Below are 25421 nucleotides of genomic sequence, written 5' to 3'. Positions count from 1 at the left end.
CAGGTACCGGCCTCGGTCGGTTTCTCTGTCCAAGACGGGAAAGGTTGGGGGGAAGAGGGACCTCCTGCGCTGACAGGTGCAAGGGAGCACCAGCAGCCCGACCGCGGTCGGTAGCAGGGGGGAGGAGGTTGGTGCTATGGAATTTGGAATGTCCCGTAGGGATTACGTCCAAAGAGAAAGGGTGCGCGTTTTTGATGAAGGAAGTTGGGCGCAATTTGGAACGGTCGATCTAATGGAAAGAGTTACGAGCTACGAATAGGTTTGAATATTATTGGTAGACCGAGAGTAGCTCAGCGATTAAGACGTCTGGATCCGAGCTGTACCCTGTTTATATGGGACCCGACTTAAATCGGTTACGTATGCAAATAAGTGAATATTTGATTGTTATAGGTTTTAATTGCCTGCTATTTCTTTATGCCGTTATAGTTTAAGAAGCTTCTGGCATGTTTGTTACGTGTTATATTGCTTATCGTCGGATTCGCCATTAAGACGTATTGTAAATTATATTCTGTATCCCATTTATTAGCTGGTTCAGCTGATTGATGATGTTGGCAAGTTTTAGTTAATGTTTAGTTATCCTTCTTAGCAGGTTTAATGTTTAAACTGTAATTAGTGTCATTCATGCTTGAGTGTTCTATTGCGAGTCTTGTTTAACTTGAATATACCAAGTTTGCCACTATGACAATAGTTTACAGAGTTTAATCATTTAGCATTCTACTTGTCTTCTGTCCGTCTGTTGACTGGTGTACCAAAGGTTGTGGTATGTGCTGTCCTGTCGTTGGAGACAGAGTGCATATTGAAGTAACGTAGCTGGTTTCGTCAGAAGTCTTCGAGTTAGAATGACCAAATGTTTAATATCAAATAGCCGATGATTAATTAATTAATGTAATCCAGTGGTGTTGTTAAACAAAACAAACTTTCTGTCCATTTATCCGTCTGTCAAATTAAAAGTGTCGTATCGCTGTGTCAGCACTTTTATTTTCTCTCTAGGGTTTAGGTGGTGCATGTTTATCGTAATAAAGTGACGTTCACTTGTGGGTCTGAAGATATATAATATAACCTCCCTTCCTCTGTCTCTGTCTCTCTCTCTCTCTTTCTCGTCACGAAAACTTTAAATTCAAAATGACTAGTTATCACTGTCTGTCTGTCTGTGTGTGTGTGTCTCTCTCTCTCTCTCTCTCTCTCTCTCTCTCTCTCTCTCTCTCTCTCTCTCTCTCTCTCTCTCTCTCTCTCTCTCATCACGAAAACGTTAAATTTAAAATGAATAGTCAAACATCCGACTATCCTGAAAAAATCTTAAGTAATTTAACCTATACGGGTACAAAGGTATGCATATCTGTTAAGTTCACATATCTGAGCCAGTTATATCAGCACATTTCGTCGTATGTCACCACATGACTACCGCTGACGTAGGATTTATCGATTCAGGTGTAATGCAGTTACTATAATAGAAAATCAGTTTTACGCAGCGTTAGAATGTTGTACATACAAGAGATAACGTCCTAAACTATCTAAACACATGATTTATTCTCGCCCGACTTCCATATAAATGGGGTGCGTGATTCCTTTCAGATCAGTTGGGTATATATTTGTGCAAACACCGCCAATTTCTGCAAACCCAGGCAGTTGTGATCTTAAAGGCGTTACAGTTAAAGGCATATTAAGTGTGGCATGGGTTAAACTTGCTGAATGAAGAAACAAAAAGACGATTTTGATATTCAAATATTGCGACGTCGGTGACAAAAGGTGTTTGCTAAAACAATACCAGAAGAAAAAAATATTTGTTTTACATTTGCTGTGGTTGACTTCTCATAAAGATGAATTGTGCGGAAAACAAGACTCGTGAAATGCTGGAATGGGTTTTACCTGATCTAATGAAAACCGATTTTAGAGACACGTCGACAAAAGTGCTTTTTTCGTTTTATTCCTTGCTTCTTTGTGTCTTCATCTACGTGTCGTCTGCTTGTCTGTCGTCCCTCATCGAGAAATACAGACAGCTGATCCTGAGAGAGAAGGTCTTCTGGAACCTGGCCATCGTCAGAGCCTTCTACGGCATCTTCTTCACCGTTATCGGAGCGTGGGGAGTATTCGTCGCCAAACACCTCGACTGCGACATCGTGTTTGGGAGGTCGCAGACGTCTCATTTTGCGGTAACCATGACAACTGGTTTCTTCGTCTTCGAATCCTTCGCTCTAGCGCTCTTTGACGTCATCTTCGGTTCGTTCAACTTCCTATTGCATCTCCATCACTGTATCTGTCTGATATACAGTTATCTCGTGCTGATGTCAGACGTATCGCATCCGATCTTCGTCAAAGGTCTACTTCTGGAAAGCAGCACGCCATTGTCCGCCGCCAGTTGGATGCTGCTGAAATGCCGAATGGAACGATCCTTAATATGGAAAATCAATCAGTTTGTGCTCGTTCACATATTCCACTGCAGAAATATCGTCGAGATTTACATAATTTATATTATTTATCAAAACTGGCCCTATCTGTGGAGTTCTATGCCTCCAGCTATTTTGATCATCATCTGCATCATTACACCGGCCATTGCGTGTGTGCTGACACCATTTTGGACGTACAAGAAGACCGTGCAAATGGTCACTCCGTATGACTTCAACTTTGAAAAAATCATTCCTAAGCCAGACATCGCCGAGCGCAACAACAAGCGTGAATAGTTTACAACATTATTTCTTGAACGATAAGACAGTGCAGTTGGGCATTCCATATGATTGGAATTTCGAAAAGGATATTCCAACACCAGAAATCGTCGAACGCAAAAACAATCGTGAATAGTTTATTACATTATTTCTTGAACGATAACTTGTGGACTGTTAAGAAGACAGTGCAGTTGGTCATTCCATATGATTTGAATTTCGAAAAGAACATTCGAACTCCAGAAATAGCTGAACGCAAGAACAAAGCAAAAACAGTCCATTTCTCGAATGATACCTTGAGAGCTCCATCCTCATATATACAGAGACATTTGTGGACATCTGCTAACGTTTTACCTTCGTTTCATCTGGACTAACTTTTCTTCTGGTTGACATACAGACACAAGGAAAGAGTAACTATAGGCTTGAAATGTCATATTTGTAGTACAACTAGATACAATTAACTGAACAATACCCTGATAGAATCCCTAGAACGGGTGTCGTTATTGTTATAAAACTATTTATGAGTAGGCATGTTCCCAGGAGAAAACGTTTTAATTAGATAGCCTAAATATGATTTTCTGACACACAAGTCTCAAAATCAGCCATTTTTAAACTCCACTTTTTAACTGTTTTAAAGATAATTTAGTATGAGGTGTTTATGGAGTTGTTTTGTTTTGTCTTATTTATAGTTTTTTATATGACTTGAAACTTGTCGGAGGGGTGGGGCGTTTTAATTTAAAGGGACATACCCTAGTTTTCAAACACTAACGTATATTTTTTTACTATTATAACCGTTGTTGATAACTTAAATCATACCTTACTTTGATTTTATTGTTTATATAATCAATGTCCGTACATTCGAAGTGTTTTTAGAGTTCCTGGTGTTTTTTAATATCACAAAATTAATTTTTCATATTTTTAAAAACGCACGTGCGTCTTAGAAGTAACAGTTATGGAGTCGAGTTTTAGTGTATTTTAGAGGGTATTTCACCATTTCAAAGTCACAGACACGTGTTTCACTCAATTATAACATTATCCAAATGTGTTACAGGTTTGTAGACTAACTAAACTTAGTGTTAATTTTCACGGGTTGAAACTAGGATATGTCCCTTTAAAGACTATTTAGTATGAGCTGTTTATGTACTTGAAAATTGTCGGAGGGGTGGGGCGTTTTAATTAAAAGGCCTAAAATGTGTTGTTGGCATCTGAAATGTAACATTAACCATGTTCAATGGTAATTTTAAGTGTTACTTTGAACGGTTTTTTAACTCTGGAATTAGTTCCTTTGAACTACAAAATCGACTATTCTGTGGGGTATTATCAGGACAGGGATTTCTTTGTTTATTTGTTTGTTTAACAGGACATTCCATAACAAGAGCACTTGGGTGAGTCAGTTATTGGAGCTTTTCTCAATAAACTGCATTCATAATAGCTGGATGAATTTGTCACCAAACAAAGCGATTGCATTGTTCTTTAACATTAAAATTCTTTTGATTTAAAATTAGTTTGATTTAAAATTAAAATGGAGATGGTTTGAAAGACTTTCACCAGAGAAAAGATATTAAACGTTAAATAATTTTATTTACAAGAACATTGGGTCAACAATACTTTTGTTGCAAGGAGAATACTTAATCTGCAAGTAGATTTGTTTTATTACACGTAGAAAACTTTATTCAGTGTACGGGTATATTTTCCTTACAAGTAGGACATGCAAGTAGAATACTTTATTCAGTGTACGAGTATATTTTCCTTACAAGTAGGACATGCAAGTAGAATACTTTATTCAGTGTACGAGTATATTTTCCTTACAAGTAGGACATGCAAGTAGAATACTTTATTCAATGTATATTTTCTTTCGTAGAACACATTTTCAAAGTAGAAGCTTATATTTTAAGGGGTTTTGGGGTTTTTTTTACTGCAATTAGAATACATTACTTACAAATAAACCACTTAATTCTAAGTAGAATATATATTATTATAATTAGATTAGTGTAGGTGTGTTGTATGATATCATGTACAAACAGTGTGTCTGTTGCTTTAAGCATGAGGGGCGAGACGTATCCCAGTGGTAAAGCGCTCGCATGATGCGCGGTCTGTCTAGAATGGGCCCCCGTCAGTGGGCCCATTGGGTTATTTCTCCTTCCAGCCAGTGCACCACGACTGGTATATGAAAGACCGTGATATTTGCTATCCTGTCTGTGTGATGGTGCACATAAAAGATCCCTTGCTACTAATGGAAAAATTTAGGGTTTTCCTTTTTAAGACTAAACGTCGAAAATTACCAAATGTTTGACATCCAATAGCCGATGATTAATAAACCATTGTGCACTAGTAGTGTCGTTAAACAAAACAAACTTTCAACTTTAAGCACTGTGAAGCTAAGGGAGAGAGAGTAAAAAGAAAACAAAGAGAAAGAAAGAAAGAAAGAGAGAGAGAAAACCTGTGGTGAAGAGAAAAAGAAAGAAATAGACAAAGATGGGGAGAGTCAAACGAGGAATACTGGAGAAGACAGGGAGCGTTTGGGGGTGGGGGTGGGTATGGGGAGAGTTGCACTAGTAAAGCTGTTTAAGTCATCTTTAAAGTTTCATTTTGCTTTTTATTATTCCTCTTTGCGGTAACATGAACATTCCCTGTTGAAACCTAGCCCTGTTAACTGTTCTGATGCTTACAATGCTAAGCTTTATCCATTTAAAAACATGAATTGTGATACTTTTGTTTTTCACTTATATTTATTAAACATTGTTTTACTAACAACAAATTAACTGGTTTTGTTATTTATTTTAGTGTTATTTATTTGCTCCAGTTCATTGTTTCCATGCTAATTACAAACACTGAAATTACAATATGGTGCGGTAGGCAAGCGTCTGAACTATTTGTTTACATTATAGGTTACTTAGGGGCAGGACGTAGCCCAGTGGTACAGCGCTCGCTCGATGCGCGGTCGGTGTGGGATCGATCCCTGTTGGTGGGCCCACTGGGCTATTTCTCGTTACAGACAGTGCACCACGATTGGTCTATCAAAGGCCGTAGTATGTACTACCCTGTCTGTGGGATGGTGCATATAAAAGATCCCTTGCTGCTAATCGAAAAGAGTACCCCATGAATTGGCGACAGAGGGTTTCCTCTCTCAATATCTGTGTGGTTCGTAACCATATGTCTGACGCCATATAACCTAGGGGCGGGATGTAGCCCAGTGGTACAGCGCTCGCTAGATGCGCGGTCGGTGTGGGATCGATCCCCGTTGGTGGACCCATTGGGCTATTTCTCGTTCCAGACAGTATATCAAAGGCCGTGGTATGTACTACCCTGTCTGTGGGATGGTGCATATAAAAGGTCCCTTGCTGCTAATCGGAAAGAGTAGCCCATGAAGTGGCGACAGCGTGTTTCCTCTCTCAATATCTGTGTGTTCCTTAACCATATGTCTGACGCCATATAACTGTAAATAAAATGTGTTGAATGCGTCGTTAGATAAAACATTTCTTTCTTTCTTTATATGTTACTTAATTGAAATATCATTCTCATCTAGGTTGAAACCATTCATGTTGAGTATATGTTTAATAAACGGCTAATTAACCTGGCAGTTCTGACATAGTTATGTAAACTTCTCTCTTTGGATTACTTACACAGTTAACACTTTATAGCACTTTGAAAAGTCAGGGCCTTTCCAGAAAGTATATTTGTAGTAGGGGTGGGGGTCGACCTTTGCTGGTCACATCAAAGTTTTGTTGTTGGTTTTGTAACATATTAGGGGCGGGATTTAGCATCATCGTTTGAGTGCTCGCTTGAGGTGCTTGCGTCGCACGATCGAACCACCTCGGTCGATCCATTTAGCTGATTGGGGCTTTTTGCTCGTTCTAACCAGTGCACCACAACTGGTCAAAGACCGTGGTATATGCTTTCCTGTCTGTAGGAAAGTGCATATACTTAGTGCATATATCCCTTGCTGCATTAGAATAAATGTAGCGGGTTTTCTCAGAAGTCAACGAATCGGAATTATCAACTGTTTCACACCCAATACCCTCTTATTAATTAACCATTGTGCTCCAGTGGTGTCGTTAAACAAAACAAACTTTAACTTTTGAATATATTTTCCAGGGGAGCATGACCCGAACACGCCACTAGGTACATCGATCCTCACAGTCTAGACATCTCCCCACCCCCACCTCTCCCCACCCCAACCCCCACTGTGTATTTTCCAGGGGAGCATGACCCGAACACGCCACTAGGTACATCGATCCTCACAGTCTAGACATCTCCCCACCCCCCCCCCCCCCCCCCCCCCCAACCCCCACTGTGTATTTTCCAGGGGAGCATGACCCGAACACGCCACTAGGTACATCGATCCTCACAGTCTAGACATCTCCCCAACCCCACCTCTCCCCACCCCAACCCCCACTGTGTATTTTCCAGGGGAACATGACCCGAACACGCCACTAGGTACATCGATCCTCACAGTCTAGACATCTCCCCACCCCCACCTCTCCCCACCCCAACCCCCACTGTGTATTTTCCAGGGGAGCATGACCCGAACACGCCACTAGGTACATCGATCCTCACAGTCTAGACATCTCTCCAACCCCACCTCTCCCCACCCCAACCCCCACTGTGTATTTTCCAGGGGAGCATGACCCGAACACGCCACTAGGTACATCGATCCTCACAGTCTAGACATCTCCCCACCCCCACCTCTCCCCACCCCAACCCCCACTGTGTATTTTCCAGGGGAGCATGACCCGAACACGCCACTAGGTACATCGATCCTCACAGTCTAGACATCTCCCCACCCCCACCTCTCCCCACCCCAACCCCCACTGTGTATTTTCCAGGGGAGCATGACCCGAACACGCCTCTAGGTACATCGATCCTCACAGTCTAGATATCTCCCCACCCCCACCTCTCCCCACCCCAACCCCCACTGTGTATTTTCCAGGGGAGCATGACCCGAACACGCCACTAGGTACATCGATCCTCAGTCTAGACATCTCCCCAACCCCACCTCTCCCCACCCCAACCCCCACTGTGTATTTTCCAGGGGAGCATGACCCGAACACGCCACTAGGTACATCGATCCTCACAGTCTAGACATCTCCCCACCCCCACCTCTCCCCACCCCAACCCCCACTGTGTATTTTCCAGGGGAGCATGACCCGAACACGCCACTAGGTACATCGATCCTCACAGTTTAGACATCTCCCCACCCCCATCTCTCCCCACCCCAACCCCCACTGTGTATTTTCCAGGGGAGCATGACCCGAACACGCCACTAGGTACATCGATCCTCACAGTATAGACATCTCCCCACCCCCACCTCTCCCCACCCCAACCCCCACTGTGTATTTTCCAGGGGAGCATGACCCGAACACGCCACTAGGTACATCGATCCTCACAGTCTAGACATCTCCCCACCCCCACCTCTCCCCACCCCAACCCCACTGTGTATTTTCCAGGGGAGCATGACCCGAACACGCCACTAGGTACATCGATCCTCACAGTGTAGACATCTCCCCAACCCCACCTCTCCACACCCCAACCCCCACTGTGTATTTTCCAGGGGAGCATGACCCGAACACGCCACTAGGTACATCGATCCTCACAGTCTAGACATCTCCCCACCCCCACCTCTCCCCACCCCAGCCCCCACTGTGTATTTTCCAGGGGAGCATGACCCGAACACGCCACTAGGTACATCGATCCTCACAGTCTAGACATCTCCCCACCCCAACCTCTCCCCACCCCAACCCCCACTGTGTATTTTCCAGGGGAGCATGACCCGAACACGCCACTAGGTACATCGATCCTCACAGTCTAGACATCTCCCCACCCCCACCTCTCCCCACCCCAACCCCCACTGTGTATTTTCCAGGGGAGCATGACCCGAACACGCCACTAGGTACATCGATCCTCACAGTCTAGACATCTCCCCAACCCCACCTCTCCCCACCCCAACCCCCACTGTGTATTTTCCAGGGGAGCATGACCCGAACACGCCACTAGGTACATCGATCCTCACAGTCTAGACATTTCCCCAACCCCACCTCTCCCCACCCCAACCCCCACTGTGTATTTTCCAGGGGAGCATGACCCGAACACGCCACTAGGTACATCGATCCTCACAGTCTAGACATCTCCCCACCCCCACCTCTCCCCACCCCAACCCCCACTGTGTATTTTCCAGGGGAGCATGACCCGAACACGCCACTAGGTACATCGATCCTCACAGTCTAGACATCTCCCCACCCCCATCTCTCCCCACCCCAACCCCCACTGTGTATTTTCCAGGGGAGCATGACCCGAACACGCCACTAGGTACATCGATCCTCACAGTCTAGACATCTCCCCACCCCCACCTCTCCCCACCCCAACCACCACTGTGTATTTTCCAGGGGAGCATGACCCGAACTCGGCACTAGGTACATCGATCCTCACAGTCTAGACATCTCCCCACCCCCACCTCTCCCCACCCCAACCCCACTGTGTATTTTCCAGGGGAGCATGACCCGAACACGCCACTAGGTACATCGATCCTCACAGTGTAGACATCTCCTCAACCCCACCTCTCCACACCCCAACCCCCACTGTGTATTTTCCAGGGGAGCATGACCCGAACACGCCACTAGGTACATCGATCCTCACAGTCTAGACATCTCCCCACCCCCACCTCTCCCCACCCCAACCCCCACTGTGTATTTTCCAGGGGAGCATGACCCGAACACGCCACTAGGTACATCGATCCTCACAGTCTAGACATCTCCCCCCCCCCCCCCCCCCCCCCCCCCACCCCCACACTGTATATTTTCCAGGGGAGCATGACCCGAACACGCCACTAGGTACATCGATCCTCACAGTCTAGATATCTCCCCACCCCACCTCTCCCCACCCCAACCCCCACTGTATATTTTCATACACACGCGTCTGATTTTAGGGGCATAAGAATCAACAGTGTTGCATAATGATAAATTTTAAAAAAAATATTTTTTTAGGTGGTTTACGCACCCCAAGCACCAAGGGGCTTGATGCGCTGTCGGTTTAGGATCGATCCACGTCGGTGAGCCCATTGGGCTATTTCTCGCTCCCGCAAGTGCACCACGACTGGTATATTAAAGGCTGTGATATGTGCTATCCCGTCTGGGATGGTGTATATAAAAAGATCCATTGCTGCTAATCAAAAAGAGTAGCCCATGAAGTGACGACAGCGGGTTTCCCATTTCCTTCCTTCACAAGCACCTCCGCACACACACACCCAAGGGCTTGCACTTTCCCACAAACAGTAAAATCGCCAGGCACTGTTTGATACGGGAGAAAATCTAGTCCATCGAGGGCGATCGATACAGCAACCCGTTGCACCTCAGTCGAACGCTTTTATCAGTAAGCTAAATCCGCATCTTGACAGGAGTTTTGTCTTATATCTATAACACTTAGTCTATGCTAAATGGCCTCTGATGGTAGCTAGGTTAAGAAAAAGTGTAAATAGCCCAGCCCATGTCGTGGCAGCGGCTTTACTGGTAATCTGTTATTATCTGGATGGCAACTAGTCAAGTCGAAAGAGCGCTCACCTCTAAGATGCTTTGATCATATATGATCGAACTCCCGTCTCAATCAGTACTCCATGACTGGTATATCAAATACCGCGGTATGTGCTGTCCTACCTGTGGAAAATTGCGTATAAAAGATCCCTTGCAACAAATGAAAAAATTTATCGGGTTTCCTTTGAGACTAAATGTCAGAATTACCAAATGTTTGACATCCAATAGCTGGTAATTAATAATTCAATGTGCTCTTGTGGTGTTATTAAAGAAAATAAACTTTAATTATAGCCCCATCTCAAGAGAGTTTTGCCCATGAAAGGACAACAATTTAATGTTTATTTAATGACACCTCAGTAGGCCTACACTTTCGGCTATTTGGTGTCTAACATATGGCTATTTCGATATTTGATCGATAAAGTTTGTTTGTTATTTTGTTTTGTTTAATGACACCACTAGAGCACATTGATTGATTAATCATCGGCTATTGGATGTCAAACAGTTGGTAATTATGACTCGTAGTCATCAGAGGAAACCCGCTACATATTTCCTTTAGCAGCAAGGGATCTTTTATATGCATTTTCCCCACAGACAGGAAAGCACATACCACGGTCTTTGATTAGTTGTGAAACAAAGAAAGAAATCTTGGGCTAGTAAATAACTACTGTTGCCATGCCCGATGGCTAGTGAATATTTTGGGGCAAATGTTGCAGTTAAGTCTATTTCGTAAATATGAATATCCTGGCCCTACACCAACCCCTCAATGTTTGTGTTTTTAAGCTCTATCTCCCTCTTTAGGTGACATATCTGATTGTTACTATTATTTAGTAAAATTTTATTGAAAGAAAGAAAGAAATATTTTATTTAACGACGCACTCAACACATTTTATTTACGGTTATATAGCGTCAGACATATGGTTAAGGACCACACAGATTTTGAGAGGAAACCCGCTGTCGCCACTACATGGGCTACTCTTTCCGATTAGCAGCAAGGGATCTTTTATTTGCACTTCCCACAGGCAGGATAGCACAAATCATGGCCTTTGTTGAACCAGTTATGGATCACTGGTCGGTGTAAGTGGATTACACCTACCCATTGAGCCTTGTGGAGTACTCACTCAGGGTTTGGAGTCGGTATCTGGATTAAAAATCCCAAGCCTTGACTGGGATCCGAACCCAGTACCTACCAGCCTGTAGACCGATGGCATAACCGGTTTGACCAGTTGTAGTGCACTAGTTAGAACGAGAAAAAAACCATTTGGTTGAACGGATCCACTGAGGTGGTTTGATCCTGCGACGCCAGAACCTCAGGCGAGCGCTTAACTGATAAATCCCTCTCCCCGATGAAGAGAAAGTAAGAGCCCTCTGCCATCATAGCCTACTCCTCGATGCGCGGTCGGTCTGGGATCGATCCCCGTCGGTGAGCCCATTGGGCTATTTCTCGTTTCAATCAGTGCACCACGACTGGCATATCAAAGCCGGGGTATGTACTACCCTGTCTATGGGATGGTTCATATAAAAGATCCCTTGCTGCTAATCGGAAAGAGTAGCCCATGTAGTGGCGACAGCAGGTTTCCTCTCAAAATATGTGTGGTCCTTAACCATATGTCTGACGCCATATAACCGTAAATAAAATGTGTTGAGTGCTTCGTTAAATAAAACTTTTTTTTTTTTTTTCCTCTCAATATCTGTGTGGTTCTTAACTATATGTCTGACGCCATATAACCATAAATAAAATGTGTTGAGTGCGTCATTAAATAAAACATTTTCTTGCTTCCTTCTTACCAAAACAAAAGCAAGTCAGTGGCGGATCCGGAAAATTCATTTGGGGGGCAATGACATTACATGGTCGAAGGCCACAAACGTTCCCGAAGGGATTCCCCGGATTTTCGAACGTAAAGTTTTTAAAATTAAAATAAAATTTAGCCCCCCCCCCCCCACACACACACACACACCCTCCCCAGGTCCGCGAATGCAAGTGATATTTTATTTGTACTTTCTCACAGAAACATAAATATGCATACCTTCTAAACATTTTGAGGCGTGTAGGAGCATGTATATTTGAAGGGGGCGTAAACAGAACTGCATCTACCGAGAGCAATTATGAGTGCACTCAAGTCTTTGTGTGTTGTAGCTGAAGAAAAAAAGAAAGAAATGTTTTATTTAACGACGCACTCAACACATTTTATTTACGGTTATATCGCGTCTGACATATGGTTAAGGACCACACATGTATTGAGAGAGGAAACCCGCTGTCGCTACTTTATGAGCTACTCTTTTCGATTAGCAGCAAGGGATCTTTTATATGCACCATCCCACAGACAGGATAGTACATACCACGGCCTTTGTTACACCAGTTGTGGAGCACTGGCTGGAACGAAAAATAGCCCAATGGGTCCACCGACGGAGATCGATCCCAAACCGACCGCGCATCAAGCGAGCGCTTTACCACTGGGCTACATCCCGCCCATTTGTAGCTGAAGAAGACTCTCTATTAAAATGTTGTTTCTCGGGAGCTATCACTATCGCTCCCCACCAATCCCAAAGGAGAGACATTTTAAACTCCCCTTAGCAAACATGTAAATGTATATTTTCAGTCTTAAAATGTTGTTTAACGGGAGTTATCACTCTGGAGATACATTTTAATTCCCCTTAGCAAACATACGAATGTATATTTTTGGTATTAAACTGTTAGTTAACGGGAGCTGTCACTATCGCTCCCCACCACTCCCCAAGGAGATACATTTTAAACTCCTCTTAGCAAACATGTGAATGTATATTTGTGGTATCAATATGGCAATGTCTTAAATGTCTCCCCATAAGCTAGGTCGAGTGTCCTCGAGCAGGGATTCTACAGAACTTTAGAGGATACTCGTGCTACCCATAATTATAATCTTAGGGGAGAAATTAATCACTCCCCTAAAACGATCTACACGGCGAGGTCTGATGTTTGCCCCACCCCCAGTTATTTTGGCTAGATATGGCCCGGTTCTAGACACGGCATATTTTGTTGCACATCTTGGGGCGGGACGTAGCCCAGTGGTAAAGCGCTCGCCTGATGTGCGGTCTGTCTAGCATCGACCTCGTCTGTTGACCAATTGAACTATTTCTCGTTCCAGCCAGTGCACCACAACTGGTATATCGAAGGCCTTGGTATGTGCTATCCTGATTGTGGGATCATGCATATAAAAGTCCCTTGCTAATGATCGAAAAATGTAGCGGGTTTCCTCTTAAAATTATATGTAAAAACTACCTCTTTTTTTACATCCATTGGCCGATGATTAATAAATCAATGTGATCTAGTGGTATCGACAAACTTAAACATTTTTGAGACACTTATTATTATATTATTTTCGAATGACCCAGCATACGGATGCATAGCTCGAGTGTCCTCTAGCGTTATTTTATTATATGTGAGACAGGTATGATAGAATAACGTTAGCAGAGGACACGCGAGCTAACCGATGAACTATAATTACATTCGTCGACTGGTTACTGACAAGCGTAATGCCGTCTTGTTTTAAAAACAGGCATTATTCCTAGCGATTCGTTCCCATTTGAATCTGCCTCAGATCGCCGTTGACAATGAAAGGGTTTTCACTCTCAAAAAGAAGTGGGGGGTAGGGGGGGGGGGTTCTCGAGAATATTAGCAACAGTATGCATTAATATACTTTTCAGTAATAAACCAAACCAATATAAAACAAATTTAAATGTTATATATATATATAAAAAAAAAAAAAAAAAACCCCACCCCACATGACCATTACGAATCTTCCATTAGCATACATATTCAATACAGGGGCGTAGCTTGGTCTGAACGCATTTTCCCTGGACACCTATATAAATAGCCTAATATTACACTGTAAGCAATCGTTTTTTCCTCGGCGGGGAGGTTCGTCCCCACCCCCAGCTTACCTCCTTGCAATACCGAATCTCTGCACAAGACTGATGCCATAGGAAGTCATGATACGAGCCGTGATGGCGTGTAGCCACTAGCCATGACTCATTGTCAGGTGCTTTGTCTAAACAGCTCGAGTTGGTCTTTACAACGATATACGGTTCCATATAGCACGTCAGAACAAGAAAGAAAGAAAGAAATATTTTATTTAACGACGCACTCAACACATTTTATTTACGGTTATATGGCGTCAGACGTATGGTTAAGGATCACACAGGTATTGAGAGAGGAAACCCGCTGTCGCCACTGCATGGGCTATTATTTTCGATTAGTAGCAAGGGATCTTGTATATGCACCATCCCACAGACCGGGTAGTATATACCACGGCCTTTGATATACCAGTCGTGGTGCACTAGCTGAAAAAAGAAATAGCCCAATGGGTCCACCGACGGGGATCGACCCCACACCGATCGCGCTGAACCACTCACTGGGTACGAATATGCACAATATAAGCTGTCCCGTACACACACACACAGACACACACACACACACACACACACACCACCACCACCACCACCACCACCACCACCACCACCCCCTCACTGTCTTTATCCCTTCTTAATGTCTCCCTCGTGATTATAGGTCTAGCCTGGATGGCAATAGTATTAACAAAATGGGAACGGCCAAATGAAGCGATAACCGGTATTCAGATAAACAGGGGCGAGACAGCGTGGTACAAAATAGACTGGTGTAAAGTGACCCTATATTCTGCTGCGTAGCATTGTGTTAAATTCTAGTACAACGTTTTCTGACGCCATCTTTGGGTCATATCTTTTGTTTCGATGTTTTTAATCAGTTTCGTGGTCAAGGAAATGTCTTTTTTACCTTTATTTAAGTAAAATTATCTAAGCTATCCCTTCTCAGTCTTTTAAGCAACATAATATACTTAAAAAGAGTGACATCAGGTTTGTATGTCTTTGGTAAATAAAGGACCGTTATTTCGAAATATGGGGATAAAATAATAATAAAATAAATAAATAATAATACAATATAAATCAAACGATTTTCGAACCCAAACAGTACAAAACTGGTAAATGAATGCCTTTCGATTTCCAACTACTCCAGTGTTTTTAAACACGTCTCCATCTAGGCCCAGGGCATAAAATAAAAATTTTCAGACAAACGATATGTCGTTTGTGTGGTTTAGTGTTTGCACAAACGATTCTCTCCAATGGTTCAGATACAAATGAAAAGGTTAACCGGCAACGGAGAATCTAAGATGATCGATTTTAGTAGCTTTTCTCCAAATTCTTATTATAAATACTAAATTATCATCATCATTTGGTATGCTGGGACTAACTTGAAAGCTGCCATTTACATTTCAGCACACTACCCCATTGGTTCTGTTACAGGGGAGTACTTGTTGGCACCAAACAATAGTCTGAATGAAACGGGGATTTCCCGCGAAACCTCAATCGATGCTGCATGTCAATGTTTCATCATGTTCTAATTGGGATGCAGTCGATTCGTCCACTGGACGATTTGTCCACTGAGGAACTCGAGATGATTCGTCCACTACAAAAAATCAGTTCCGGACGATCTGCCCACTGGGTTTTTATTTCGTCCACGGACTAAATAATGTGTACTACATGTACGTGGGGGCTAAATAAATTATTAGATATATTTACCCCGTATTTTTATTTTTTTGCTCTGTCATAAATTTACAAAGGTGAAAATAAATTATATTGCATTAGATTACGCTTGGTAGATGTTTTTGTAACAATGCTCTGCAGACATAATTCTTTGGCGTTTCTATTTATTCGGTTATTGTTTGTTTCTATGTCGTAGGATGTTTTTAGTACAATATGCCCAGTAAAGATAATCTTTAGCCCTTCCCTTTCAACTTGTTTGGTTTCTGGTTGCTTTACCAGTTAAGTGTACGGGGCTCCGTTTTACGAAGCAATCTTAGAATTAAGATCACCTTAAGTGCATAGCTACATAATGCATTTAAGGTGATCTTTGCACAAAGATTGCTTCGTAAAACGGGGCCCAGGTGTCCTCTATTGTGATAATGTGAAGTAATTAGAGGTTATTAGGTATATATGGGGATAACATGTGACGAGGGAGGGTACAGTGGATGGAATTTACGCCATTGAAGGAGAACATGGCATGGTAATAAAGTCTTCCAAAGCAGAGGCTTGCATTTCCTATTTACCCCTCCTGCCCCGGAATTGGTCACTGGCGAAGTCAGAGGCTAAGTCCGGGGTGGGCGTGCCTGAACCTCTGTGGATATGGGCACGTAAATAGAGTTCCCTATCCCAATCCTATTTACTCCATCGTGACGTGAAATAATGTACTAGCGAGTGGACGAATCGTCCGCATGATAATGAATACAAACAGTTAATAAAAACTGGATATTAATGTTGAATTTTAACTCTATTTTATTTTTTTGGTTATAGTATACCACAAAATAATGTTAAGAAACGATTACAATGTCAAAGAAATGAACTCTTAATATGTTTGAAAAAATGCAGTCATCGAGTGGACGAATTGTCCGACGTGAGTGGACGAATCGTCCGTGGACGAACCATCTGGAAAGCTTCTAATTTCCACTTCATTATTTTAAAGTCCCTTATTAAACGTACTATTTTCTTCGCTGTGTATGTCATATTTTAATAAATTGATTTAGCAAGGGTTGTGTTTGTTTTTTATTACAATACACGTTTCAAAATTAAAGCTGCAGTGTCTGGAATAATTTTATTATTTAAGCATTTAGAATAGATGATCCAGTTCTGTTTGGTACATAAAAGGCGCACCACATCGCTATAGTTTCGCAATGCTCACTTATTTACATTATCGAGGTCAACTGCAAACCCAGTGGCCAGTTTGTTTTTCTTCAATTAGCGGGACGCCAGTAGAACTGGGGATTTGAATTTTTCAGACAACCAATGTGTCGTTCGTCTGGTTTTAGTGTTTACATGAACGATTTTCTTCGGTAGTTCAGATACAAATGAAAAGGCTAATGGGCAACAATATTCAAATAATAATCTAAGATGAGCGATTTTTGTAGTTTTTCTCCTATCATAAATACAAAAATATACTTTTTTTGTGCTAGGACTAACTTAAAAGCTACTAGGGGAAAGTAAAAATTAGGTTGGTTTGTCCTAACCCAACCGACCCATGAAAAACGGTTTTGACCTTTTGTGGAAGATTTAAAAAAATATATTTAACCAATTTCAATGTAGGCTTAAATAAGTATAATATTGATCAGTAGATGATATTTGTCAAACATTCTAAAACCGAAAATATAATTTAACAAAAAAATATTAAAGGGACATTCCTGAGTTGGCTGCATTGTAAGATGTTTCTGACTAATAAAATATTTCTACAATTAAACTTATATATTAAATGTATTTTCGTGTTTAGAATATTAGTGTTTGTATATTCAATGTGTTTCTGGTCGTCTTAATATTTGTAAGATGCCAAAACTGGATTTTGTCTTCAAATAATTTCGTACGTACTAAAAAACCTATTTAGGAAATAAAATGAAATTTAACCTAACCTAGTACAAATATTAGAACGATCAGAAACAAGTTTAATATACAGCCACTAATATTTTATGCAGAAAAATATATTTGATAAGTGATTACAATTGTTAAAAAGTCTTTGTCAGTCGATAACATCTTTAAAATTGCAGCAAAGTCAGGAATGTCCCTTTAACGTCAGTTTCGATTCATTGGAAATTAGAAATTCTATGAAATGCTGTTCATAGTAAAGAGAACACAATTTTCCTGCGACGGTGGGACGAGATCTCGTGCGCCGCAGTGCATGTTAGTAATACATGGTACATGCACTTATGACAGGCTAAATGGGTTTAAAACTAAATCAATCTAACCGTAGCTGAATATGCCAACATACTTCTCACTAACACCAAGTTAGTTTTTGCTGCCATTTACTGGCTAATAAGCCTAAATATATGTGCAATTCCAGGGTTACTTGCTAATTTGACAGAAAAGTGACCGTTCTATGATTTTGACCTCATGTGAGGCTTGTTATGTAATTTTGTTGTATACACATTATGTACAGGTTTAAGCTGCCAAATTTATGCGAAATGAAATTTCGTTTAGTAAATATATTTCATAACTAGTTTCTCTATAATAAATTTCAAATGTATTTCTGACTTACATCCATAACTCGGCACCACTGTTATTGCACTTAAAAAAACCTCTGCACTCACCGACCAGTGATCCATAACTGGTTCAACAAAGGCCATGGTTTGTGCTATCCTGCCTGTGGGAAGTGCAAATAAAAGATCCCTTGCTGCTAATCGGAAAGAGTAGCCCATGAAATGGCGACATCGGGTTTTCTCTCAAAATCTGTGTGGTCCTTAACCATATGTCTGATGCCATATAACTGTAAATAAAATTTGTTGAGTGTGTTTCCTCTCTGTACTCGGGACAAAAAAAAAATCATAGCCAACAAACAACAAAAACCCACCTAACAACATATTGCACCCAAAGTAGTAAGATCGAAAACCCTGCTATGGAATTATTTATATTTAAACTTTGTTGCAGTAATAGTTGACGTGTGGAACGTAGCCCAGTGGTAAAGGGCTTGCTTGATGCACAGTTGGTCTAGGATCGATCCTCGGTGGTGGGCCCATTGGACTATTTCTCATTCCACTAAGTGTACCACGACTGGTATATTAAAGGTCGTAGTATATGCTAACTTGTCTGTGGGTTGGTGCATATAAAAGATCCCTGCTACTAATGGAAAAGATAGGTTTCCTCGCTGGGGCTATATCTAAAAATTACCAAATGTTTGACATCCAATGGCCGAATATTAATAAATTAATGTGCTCTAGTGGTGTCGTTAAACAAAACAAACTGATTAATGATATTTTATTCTACTTTAATATAGATGGATCCAGATTATGAAAGGCGTCTACTACGGCAGCAGAATGGACAGTTATCTCCGTTTTCGTCCCCCTTATCCAGTCCGGTTGCCTCTCCTGTGAAGGAGAAATATGGAGACCGCTTCATTCCGAGCAGAGCTGGAGCATCGTGGCACATCAACTTCAACGTGGCTCCGGAAAATCCAGCTACTTTTCCAGGACAGGTTCGAAAGGCTAAAGAACCCAATAATGACACTACGAAAGACGGGTTTGCTTACTCGTGTCTGCTGAAAAACGAGCTGCTTTCTGCTGGCATTGATGACCTCAAAGATCAGCAGTCCGACGAAGGAAGTCCTCTTGTGTTGAAGGAGAGTAAGAATTTCTTTCGATACACCGTTCCAAGGAGGAACCCCGACGCCTGTGACGCTTCACCCTACTCTCTGTCCCCAGTCGGCAGCAAGAGCCAGAAGCTGTTGCGGTCACCGAGGAAAGCGGTGCGCAAGATCTCCAAGATTCCCTTTAAGGTATTGGACGCTCCAGAACTTCAGGACGACTTTTACCTCAATCTCGTTGACTGGTCGTCACAGAACGTACTGTCGGTGGGGCTGGGCACCTCGGTCTATCTCTGGAGTGCCTGCACCAGCCAGGTGACCAGACTCTGTGATCTGTCGCAAGATGGGGACTCTGTTACATCCGTATCCTGGTCGGATCGTGTCAGTGGTAATTTGGTTGCAGTGGGAACACACAAGGGATACGTTCAAATCTGGGATGTTGCCGTGAACAAAAAAATAAACACTCTGGAGGGTCACACCGCACGTGTCGGCGCCCTGGCTTGGAACGGCGACATCCTGTCTTCCGGAAGCCGCGACAGACTCATCCTTCAGCGGGACATTCGCACTCCCAGCCTGGCTCCGGAGAGGCGGCTGGGAGGCCACCGCCAAGAGGTCTGCGGTTTGAAGTGGTCTCCCGACCACCAGCACATGGCTTCAGGTGGCAACGACAACAGACTCTTCGTGTGGAACATGACCAGCGTGAACCCCATGCAGACATACTCGGAGCACCTGGCCGCGGTGAAGGCGATCGCATGGTCACCCCACCAACACGGACTTCTCGCCAGCGGTGGGGGCACGGCCGACCGGTGCATCCGCTTCTGGAACACGCTGACCGGCCAGCCCCTGCAGTGTGTGGACACCGGGTCGCAGGTGTGCAATCTGGCGTGGTCAAAACACTCCAACGAACTGGTCAGCACGCACGGCTACTCGCAGAACCAGATCCTTGTGTGGAAGTACCCGTCGCTGGTGCAGATAGCCAAGCTGACAGGTCACTCGTACAGGGTTCTGTATCTGGCGATGTCGCCGGACGGGGAGGCCATAGTGACGGGTGCTGGGGATGAGACGCTGCGATTCTGGAACGTTTTCAGCAAGACGCGCTCCACGAAAGAGTCCAAGTCTGTTCTGAATCTTTTCACCCGTATTCGATAGGCATCAGTAGTGTTTAGCGTCTTAATTCGGGATTACATATAATGTACAAGATCATGGGCATGGGGTAATTAATACTGATAGTTTTTTGTTGTTTTCACAGATGGGTCAAACTGTATGCTGGTAAAGCATCGTAGATGTACATTTATTATTATTACAAAAAGTCTTCATTGGTTTTTTGTTTGTCCCCATTTTTTTTTTTTTTTATGTTTGTTTAAATGTATATGGTTGTTTTTCGTGTATGGACTAATTAGGAATTGGGGATTGTGTGTGGCAAAACCAAACCAAATTGGGACTTGTAATATAGATGCTAGGTTACACAAGTTCATGTACGGTTGTAGAGTGTTCGACATCATAATAAGCACGATACTCAAATTCAGGGCTAGCTCTGCCACTCGCCAAATGTGACTTAAAAATAACTGGCAAATTTTATTTTTGATTTCACAAAATAATTTCCTGTAATGATTAATATTTTGTTGGGGAAAATTGTAGATTTCTGACCATATTGGAGTTTTGGCGACGTCTTCTGCCCACCCTGGGCTACGTATACATATGACCCTGAAATCGTACTGTTTTTTGCTGCCATATTGGTGAACATGTTTTTTAGCTAAGAATAATTGCTATTTTATGTTTTACTTGGCGGCATGACTGCATGTTTGGAAAAGTTTACTTCAGTTTCTAAAATATTTTCTAACAGGTTCTGGACATTTAAAAAAAATTGTTTTACATATTTTCTAGCTGGATATGTACAGGTAACCAGTGTTTTTGAAATGTTTACCAATTTTAATTGGCCCATGAGCATAATAACTTTCCAGTTTTTGCATGACATGATGTTACATTCTCACCCTTTATTTGTATATGTACATACATAAGTTCTGTAAATGTTAGAACCAAGGCACACATAAGTCATTCAATGCCAGTTCATCAAGTGGCTCCCAAGGGAACACTTCAGATTTCATTTAGAAATTTGCTAATAATCCGTTGACCAGTGTAGAATGTCCAGAATTATGTAAAATTTCAGCACTCTATTTTGAGTACTTTTGAAGATATGGCTTGTTAAAAAAATATACAGTGTCACTGTGCATTTTCGGCTAAATCACATAGCTTGTCGTAAAATACAATGACTGTTGAATAAGCTAGAGAAAGTAAACTGGGTAAGAGTAGTAATATTCCCTCATGGTTTCAGAATGTTGCATTGATTCATGTACATGTTATAGTGTAGTTCTTAAAGACAGCGGTGTATTTTGTTTAAATGCATAGTGAAAAAGTATGGCATTAATGCTAGAAGTACATTTAGGGGCAATTTGCAATCATTGTAAACATCTATGAACATGCATGTTATTAAGCTTCCTTGAGCACCAAGACATCTTGGGTTTTTAAAATTATTTTTATGCAAATAAAATTGATACATATTACAATATTTTTTAATGCACTCCTCTCCCCCCCCCCCCCCCCCTTTTTAAAAAAAAAAGAGCTATAAAATCATGCAAGAGTAATAATTGTGAAATGTTTGATACAATAAGTGAAGACTTGAACTACAAGTGACGGACTTGTACTGTGTTTAGTGTAGTGTGGGGGAGGTGTGCTGAATGCATGCCCAAAGGTCTTAAATTGATTATATCCTATATTTGGATTAACTTTTTTTCTTAAAGATTATACATTATTCTTTTCTACTGTTTAGTGGCACATTTTGTAAAAAAAAAAAAAAAATAATAATAATAATAAAATTCAGGTCTAAGCTCTGGCACTCGCCAAAGTCGCCAATTGTGAATTAAGAAAGTAGTTAGCAAATTTTATTTTAGTTTGGCGAAATAATTTCATGTAATAATTGACATTTTTAAAGAAAATAACTGACAATTTTTGAAATTTAATAGCCAATGTGGCGAATTGTTTTGCTCACCCAGAGCTAGCCCTGAAATAAAATGTCATTGTACACTCCACAATTTTACAAATTGGCAAGCATGGAACTTGTTTTTACCTGGGGTGGGTGTCTTAACATTGTAATAGAAACATAATGTTCATGTACAATGTATTTACCAGTATTTTAATTTTGTGACCCAAAATTGCAGTGTTATACTGCTGGCATAATCATTGATGAAACGACCAAAAATGTATAGGTTTCTGACTGTGAGGTAAGTGTGCATTGGATACTTGGGATGATTGTGTAATTTGTTTTGAACGTACATTGTTCAGTACATACATGTACTGTACTGAGTTGTGCATAGTTCGATATTACTGTTTAATATTAATAATAAACTGCTGAACCATAAACAATGCTATGACTTTTAATAGTGAATCTCTTAAAAAATAAACAGGTAATTTATTGAGTTCAAATCTTTTAGTTATCAAGATTTGGAGATATATTTGGAGATATATATATATATATATATATATATATATATATATATATATACACACGTGTGGTGTAGGTACATTACAGGTGTATATATATTTAGCACTGGTTTAAACTAATGTAATCAACCATTAGTGATCATTTTCGTTTTATCTTGTTGCAGTTGTGTAACATCTTATGGCATTTTAAATTTAATTTTCCTATTGTTTTTACTTCTCCCCTTTTTTCAAGTGAATAATTAACTGTTGTCTCATTATTTTATTTTATGATCAGAAAGCAGTTGCAAGGTATGGCTTCCCCTTGTATCAGGCGTTGTTAACTTGCAGGGTCATTTATTATTTAATATCGTTACTGATTTCCGAGTGCAACAGTATATGGTTATATTTGATTTTATATTCTCAAGCAAGTGGTATAATTTAGTGATTGGATGCAATTGTCTTTATGCTTCAACTCTGGACGGCCTTTGTTCATATTGTATGTGCGTGTGGTATGAACACCCAAGGAATCCCTCAAGATGTTAAACTTCTGTACACGTATTCATCACAAGCAGTGACTGACAGTTGTTTAATTCAACATACAGTCAAGTCTTAACAAGTAATTTTGCTTTCTGTAACCCAACACACTGTTTTTTTCTCTTCATTTTATTTTTCCAATATGACAAATCCACTAGCCCTCTGCCCTGGCTAGTTAATTTTTGGTCTGAGCTAGTGGAAATTGTCAACTGTATTACTATAATGTATAGCGCACTAACCAAAGCTGCTGTGAGGGCTAGTGCTTTTCTCAAACATTTGTCGAACACTGCAATACAATATTTATAACATCAATCACATAAATGCAAAAGCTAAAAGCAGAGAGAACCAAAAAAAGCAGACGTACAGACCTGTAAAGGTTATGTTTTTAAATTTATAATTTAACATGAATAAAACCAACATCTCTAACTACAGTCAATGTGATGGGTTACATCAAACAAATTTTGTTTAAAGATGGCGTAATTATGGTATTGATGATTAAAAAAAAACCCCAGTTATGTTGACCTAGTAAATTTGTTCCCCATATTATTTTTGTCGTTGCACCATCTGGTAATCCCAACTGTTTATGTGTTAAGTGCTTCACATATAGTTAACCTTGCTATGTGTGTCTCGTCCTGTGATGTGATGTTGTTATGTGTGTAAGTAATAAAGTCAGTTCACCAATATTTATTGTGTTGTGATGAGTATACGCAGCTTGTGTTGTAAGACTAAAATAATATTTTCTTCTTTAATTAGTGGTGCAGTAGTGTCGGCGTTTGTTTAAATTCAATTTGCAGGATGTACCTCGATGGTAGAGCACTCCGTGACTCGTCTGATGTGTAGACCTGTGGCAAAGCATTCGCCTTATGTGCAGTCAATATAGGATCAATTCTTGTTGGTTGACCATTAGGTTATTTCTCGTTCCAGCCAGTGCATCACGACTGGTAACTCAACACCTGTGGTATGTGCTATCCTGACTTGGATGGTGCATATAAAAGGGCCGTTGCTACTAATGTAATGAAAATTTGTTGCAGGTTTCCTCTGAAACTGTCAAAATTACCAAATGTTTGACATCCAATAGCCGATGATTGATAAATCAATGTGCTCTAGTGGTGTTGTTAAACAAAACGTTCGTCTGATGTGTCACACGATTGAATGCCCCCAATGAACATTTTTCCCATTTCCAAACCATGCCCCAAATGCAATATCAAAAACTTTGGTATGTACTAACTTGCCTATGGGAACGTGAATATAAGAGCTTGCTGTTTTATCATTAGGAATGATTGTCGGTTTCCTCTCTTGGTGAAATGTAAGAAAGAAAGAAAGAAATGTTTTATTTAACGACGCACTCAACACATTTTATTTACGGTTATATGGCGTCAAACATATGGTTAAGGACCACACAGATAATGAGAGAGGAAACCCGCTGTCGCCACTTCATGGGCTACTCTTTTCGATTAGCAGCAAGGGATCTTTTATATGCACTATCCTACAGACAGGGTAGTACATACCACAGCCTTTGATATACCAGTCGTGGTGCACTGGCTGGAACGAGAAATAGCCCAATCGGCCCACCGACGGGGATCGATCCCAGACCGACCGCACATCGAGCAAGCGCTGTACCACTGGGCTACGTCCCGCCCCGTTGGTGAAATGTTGACAGAAACACGTCTGTCGCCAAATTGCTGAGGTGTCGTTAAACATACACTATTCCTTTCATTTTGAGGGATGTGAAATGCACCACACATTTTATCAAACCACACATCGCTTTAAATTAAATTTTAGGAGTGATTTTTGTCATGTGACATTTTGAGGATTGTGAGGTTTTAATACTTTGTATTTTTCAACTCTTCTTCCCCCCCCCCCCCCCCCCCCCCAAAAAAAAAGAAGGTTAAAATTGTTTTTGTATAATATCGCCAGTAGAGTATGTTGATTTATTAATCACCGGCTATTGGATATCATATATTTGATGGTCCTGACATGTAGACTAGGGCGGTGGGCGTTATATGTCGACGATTTTCAGATTTGCTACAGATCGTCCAATATGAGTATCATTGAACGTCAGTTGCAGCTTTGTTTGAATAAACTTCAACAATGGGCAACTGACAA

General features: G+C 41.4%; 2 protein-coding genes across 2 annotated transcripts; both read left to right on the top strand.

Moving 5' to 3' along the window:
* The first annotated feature begins 1817 nt into the window (after positions 1-1817).
* On the top strand, positions 1818-2678 carry LOC121368842 (protein CLN8-like). Its single transcript, XM_041493590.1, has one exon. It carries the CDS (start codon positions 1818-1820, stop codon positions 2676-2678), a length of 861 nt encoding a protein of 286 aa, XP_041349524.1.
* A 12208-nt stretch (positions 2679-14886) lies between these two features.
* LOC121369097 (fizzy-related protein homolog) lies at positions 14887-23998 on the top strand. Its single transcript, XM_041493949.1, has 2 exons — positions 14887-15043; positions 18999-23998. The coding sequence occupies exon 2, from the start codon at positions 18999-19001 to the stop codon at positions 20451-20453; it is 1455 nt and encodes a 484-aa protein (XP_041349883.1). The 5' UTR covers positions 14887-15043; the 3' UTR covers positions 20454-23998.
* Positions 23999-25421: the final 1423 nt, after the last annotated feature.

The sequence above is a fragment of the Gigantopelta aegis genome, chromosome 3, assembly GCF_016097555.1.
Source record: "Gigantopelta aegis isolate Gae_Host chromosome 3, Gae_host_genome, whole genome shotgun sequence".
NCBI lineage: Eukaryota > Metazoa > Mollusca > Gastropoda > Neomphalida > Peltospiridae > Gigantopelta > Gigantopelta aegis.
Note: the sequence above shows the minus strand (reverse complement) of the source record. Positions and strands in the feature narration are given on the sequence as shown.

What these genes read in the sequence shown, in the direction of transcription:
- LOC121368842 (XM_041493590.1), top strand. Translation starts at nt 1,818, where the DNA reads ATGAATTGTGCGGAAAACAAGACTCGTGAAATGCTGGAATGGGTTTTA.
- LOC121369097 (XM_041493949.1), top strand. Translation starts at nt 18,999, where the DNA reads ATGGATCCAGATTATGAAAGGCGTCTACTACGGCAGCAGAATGGACAG.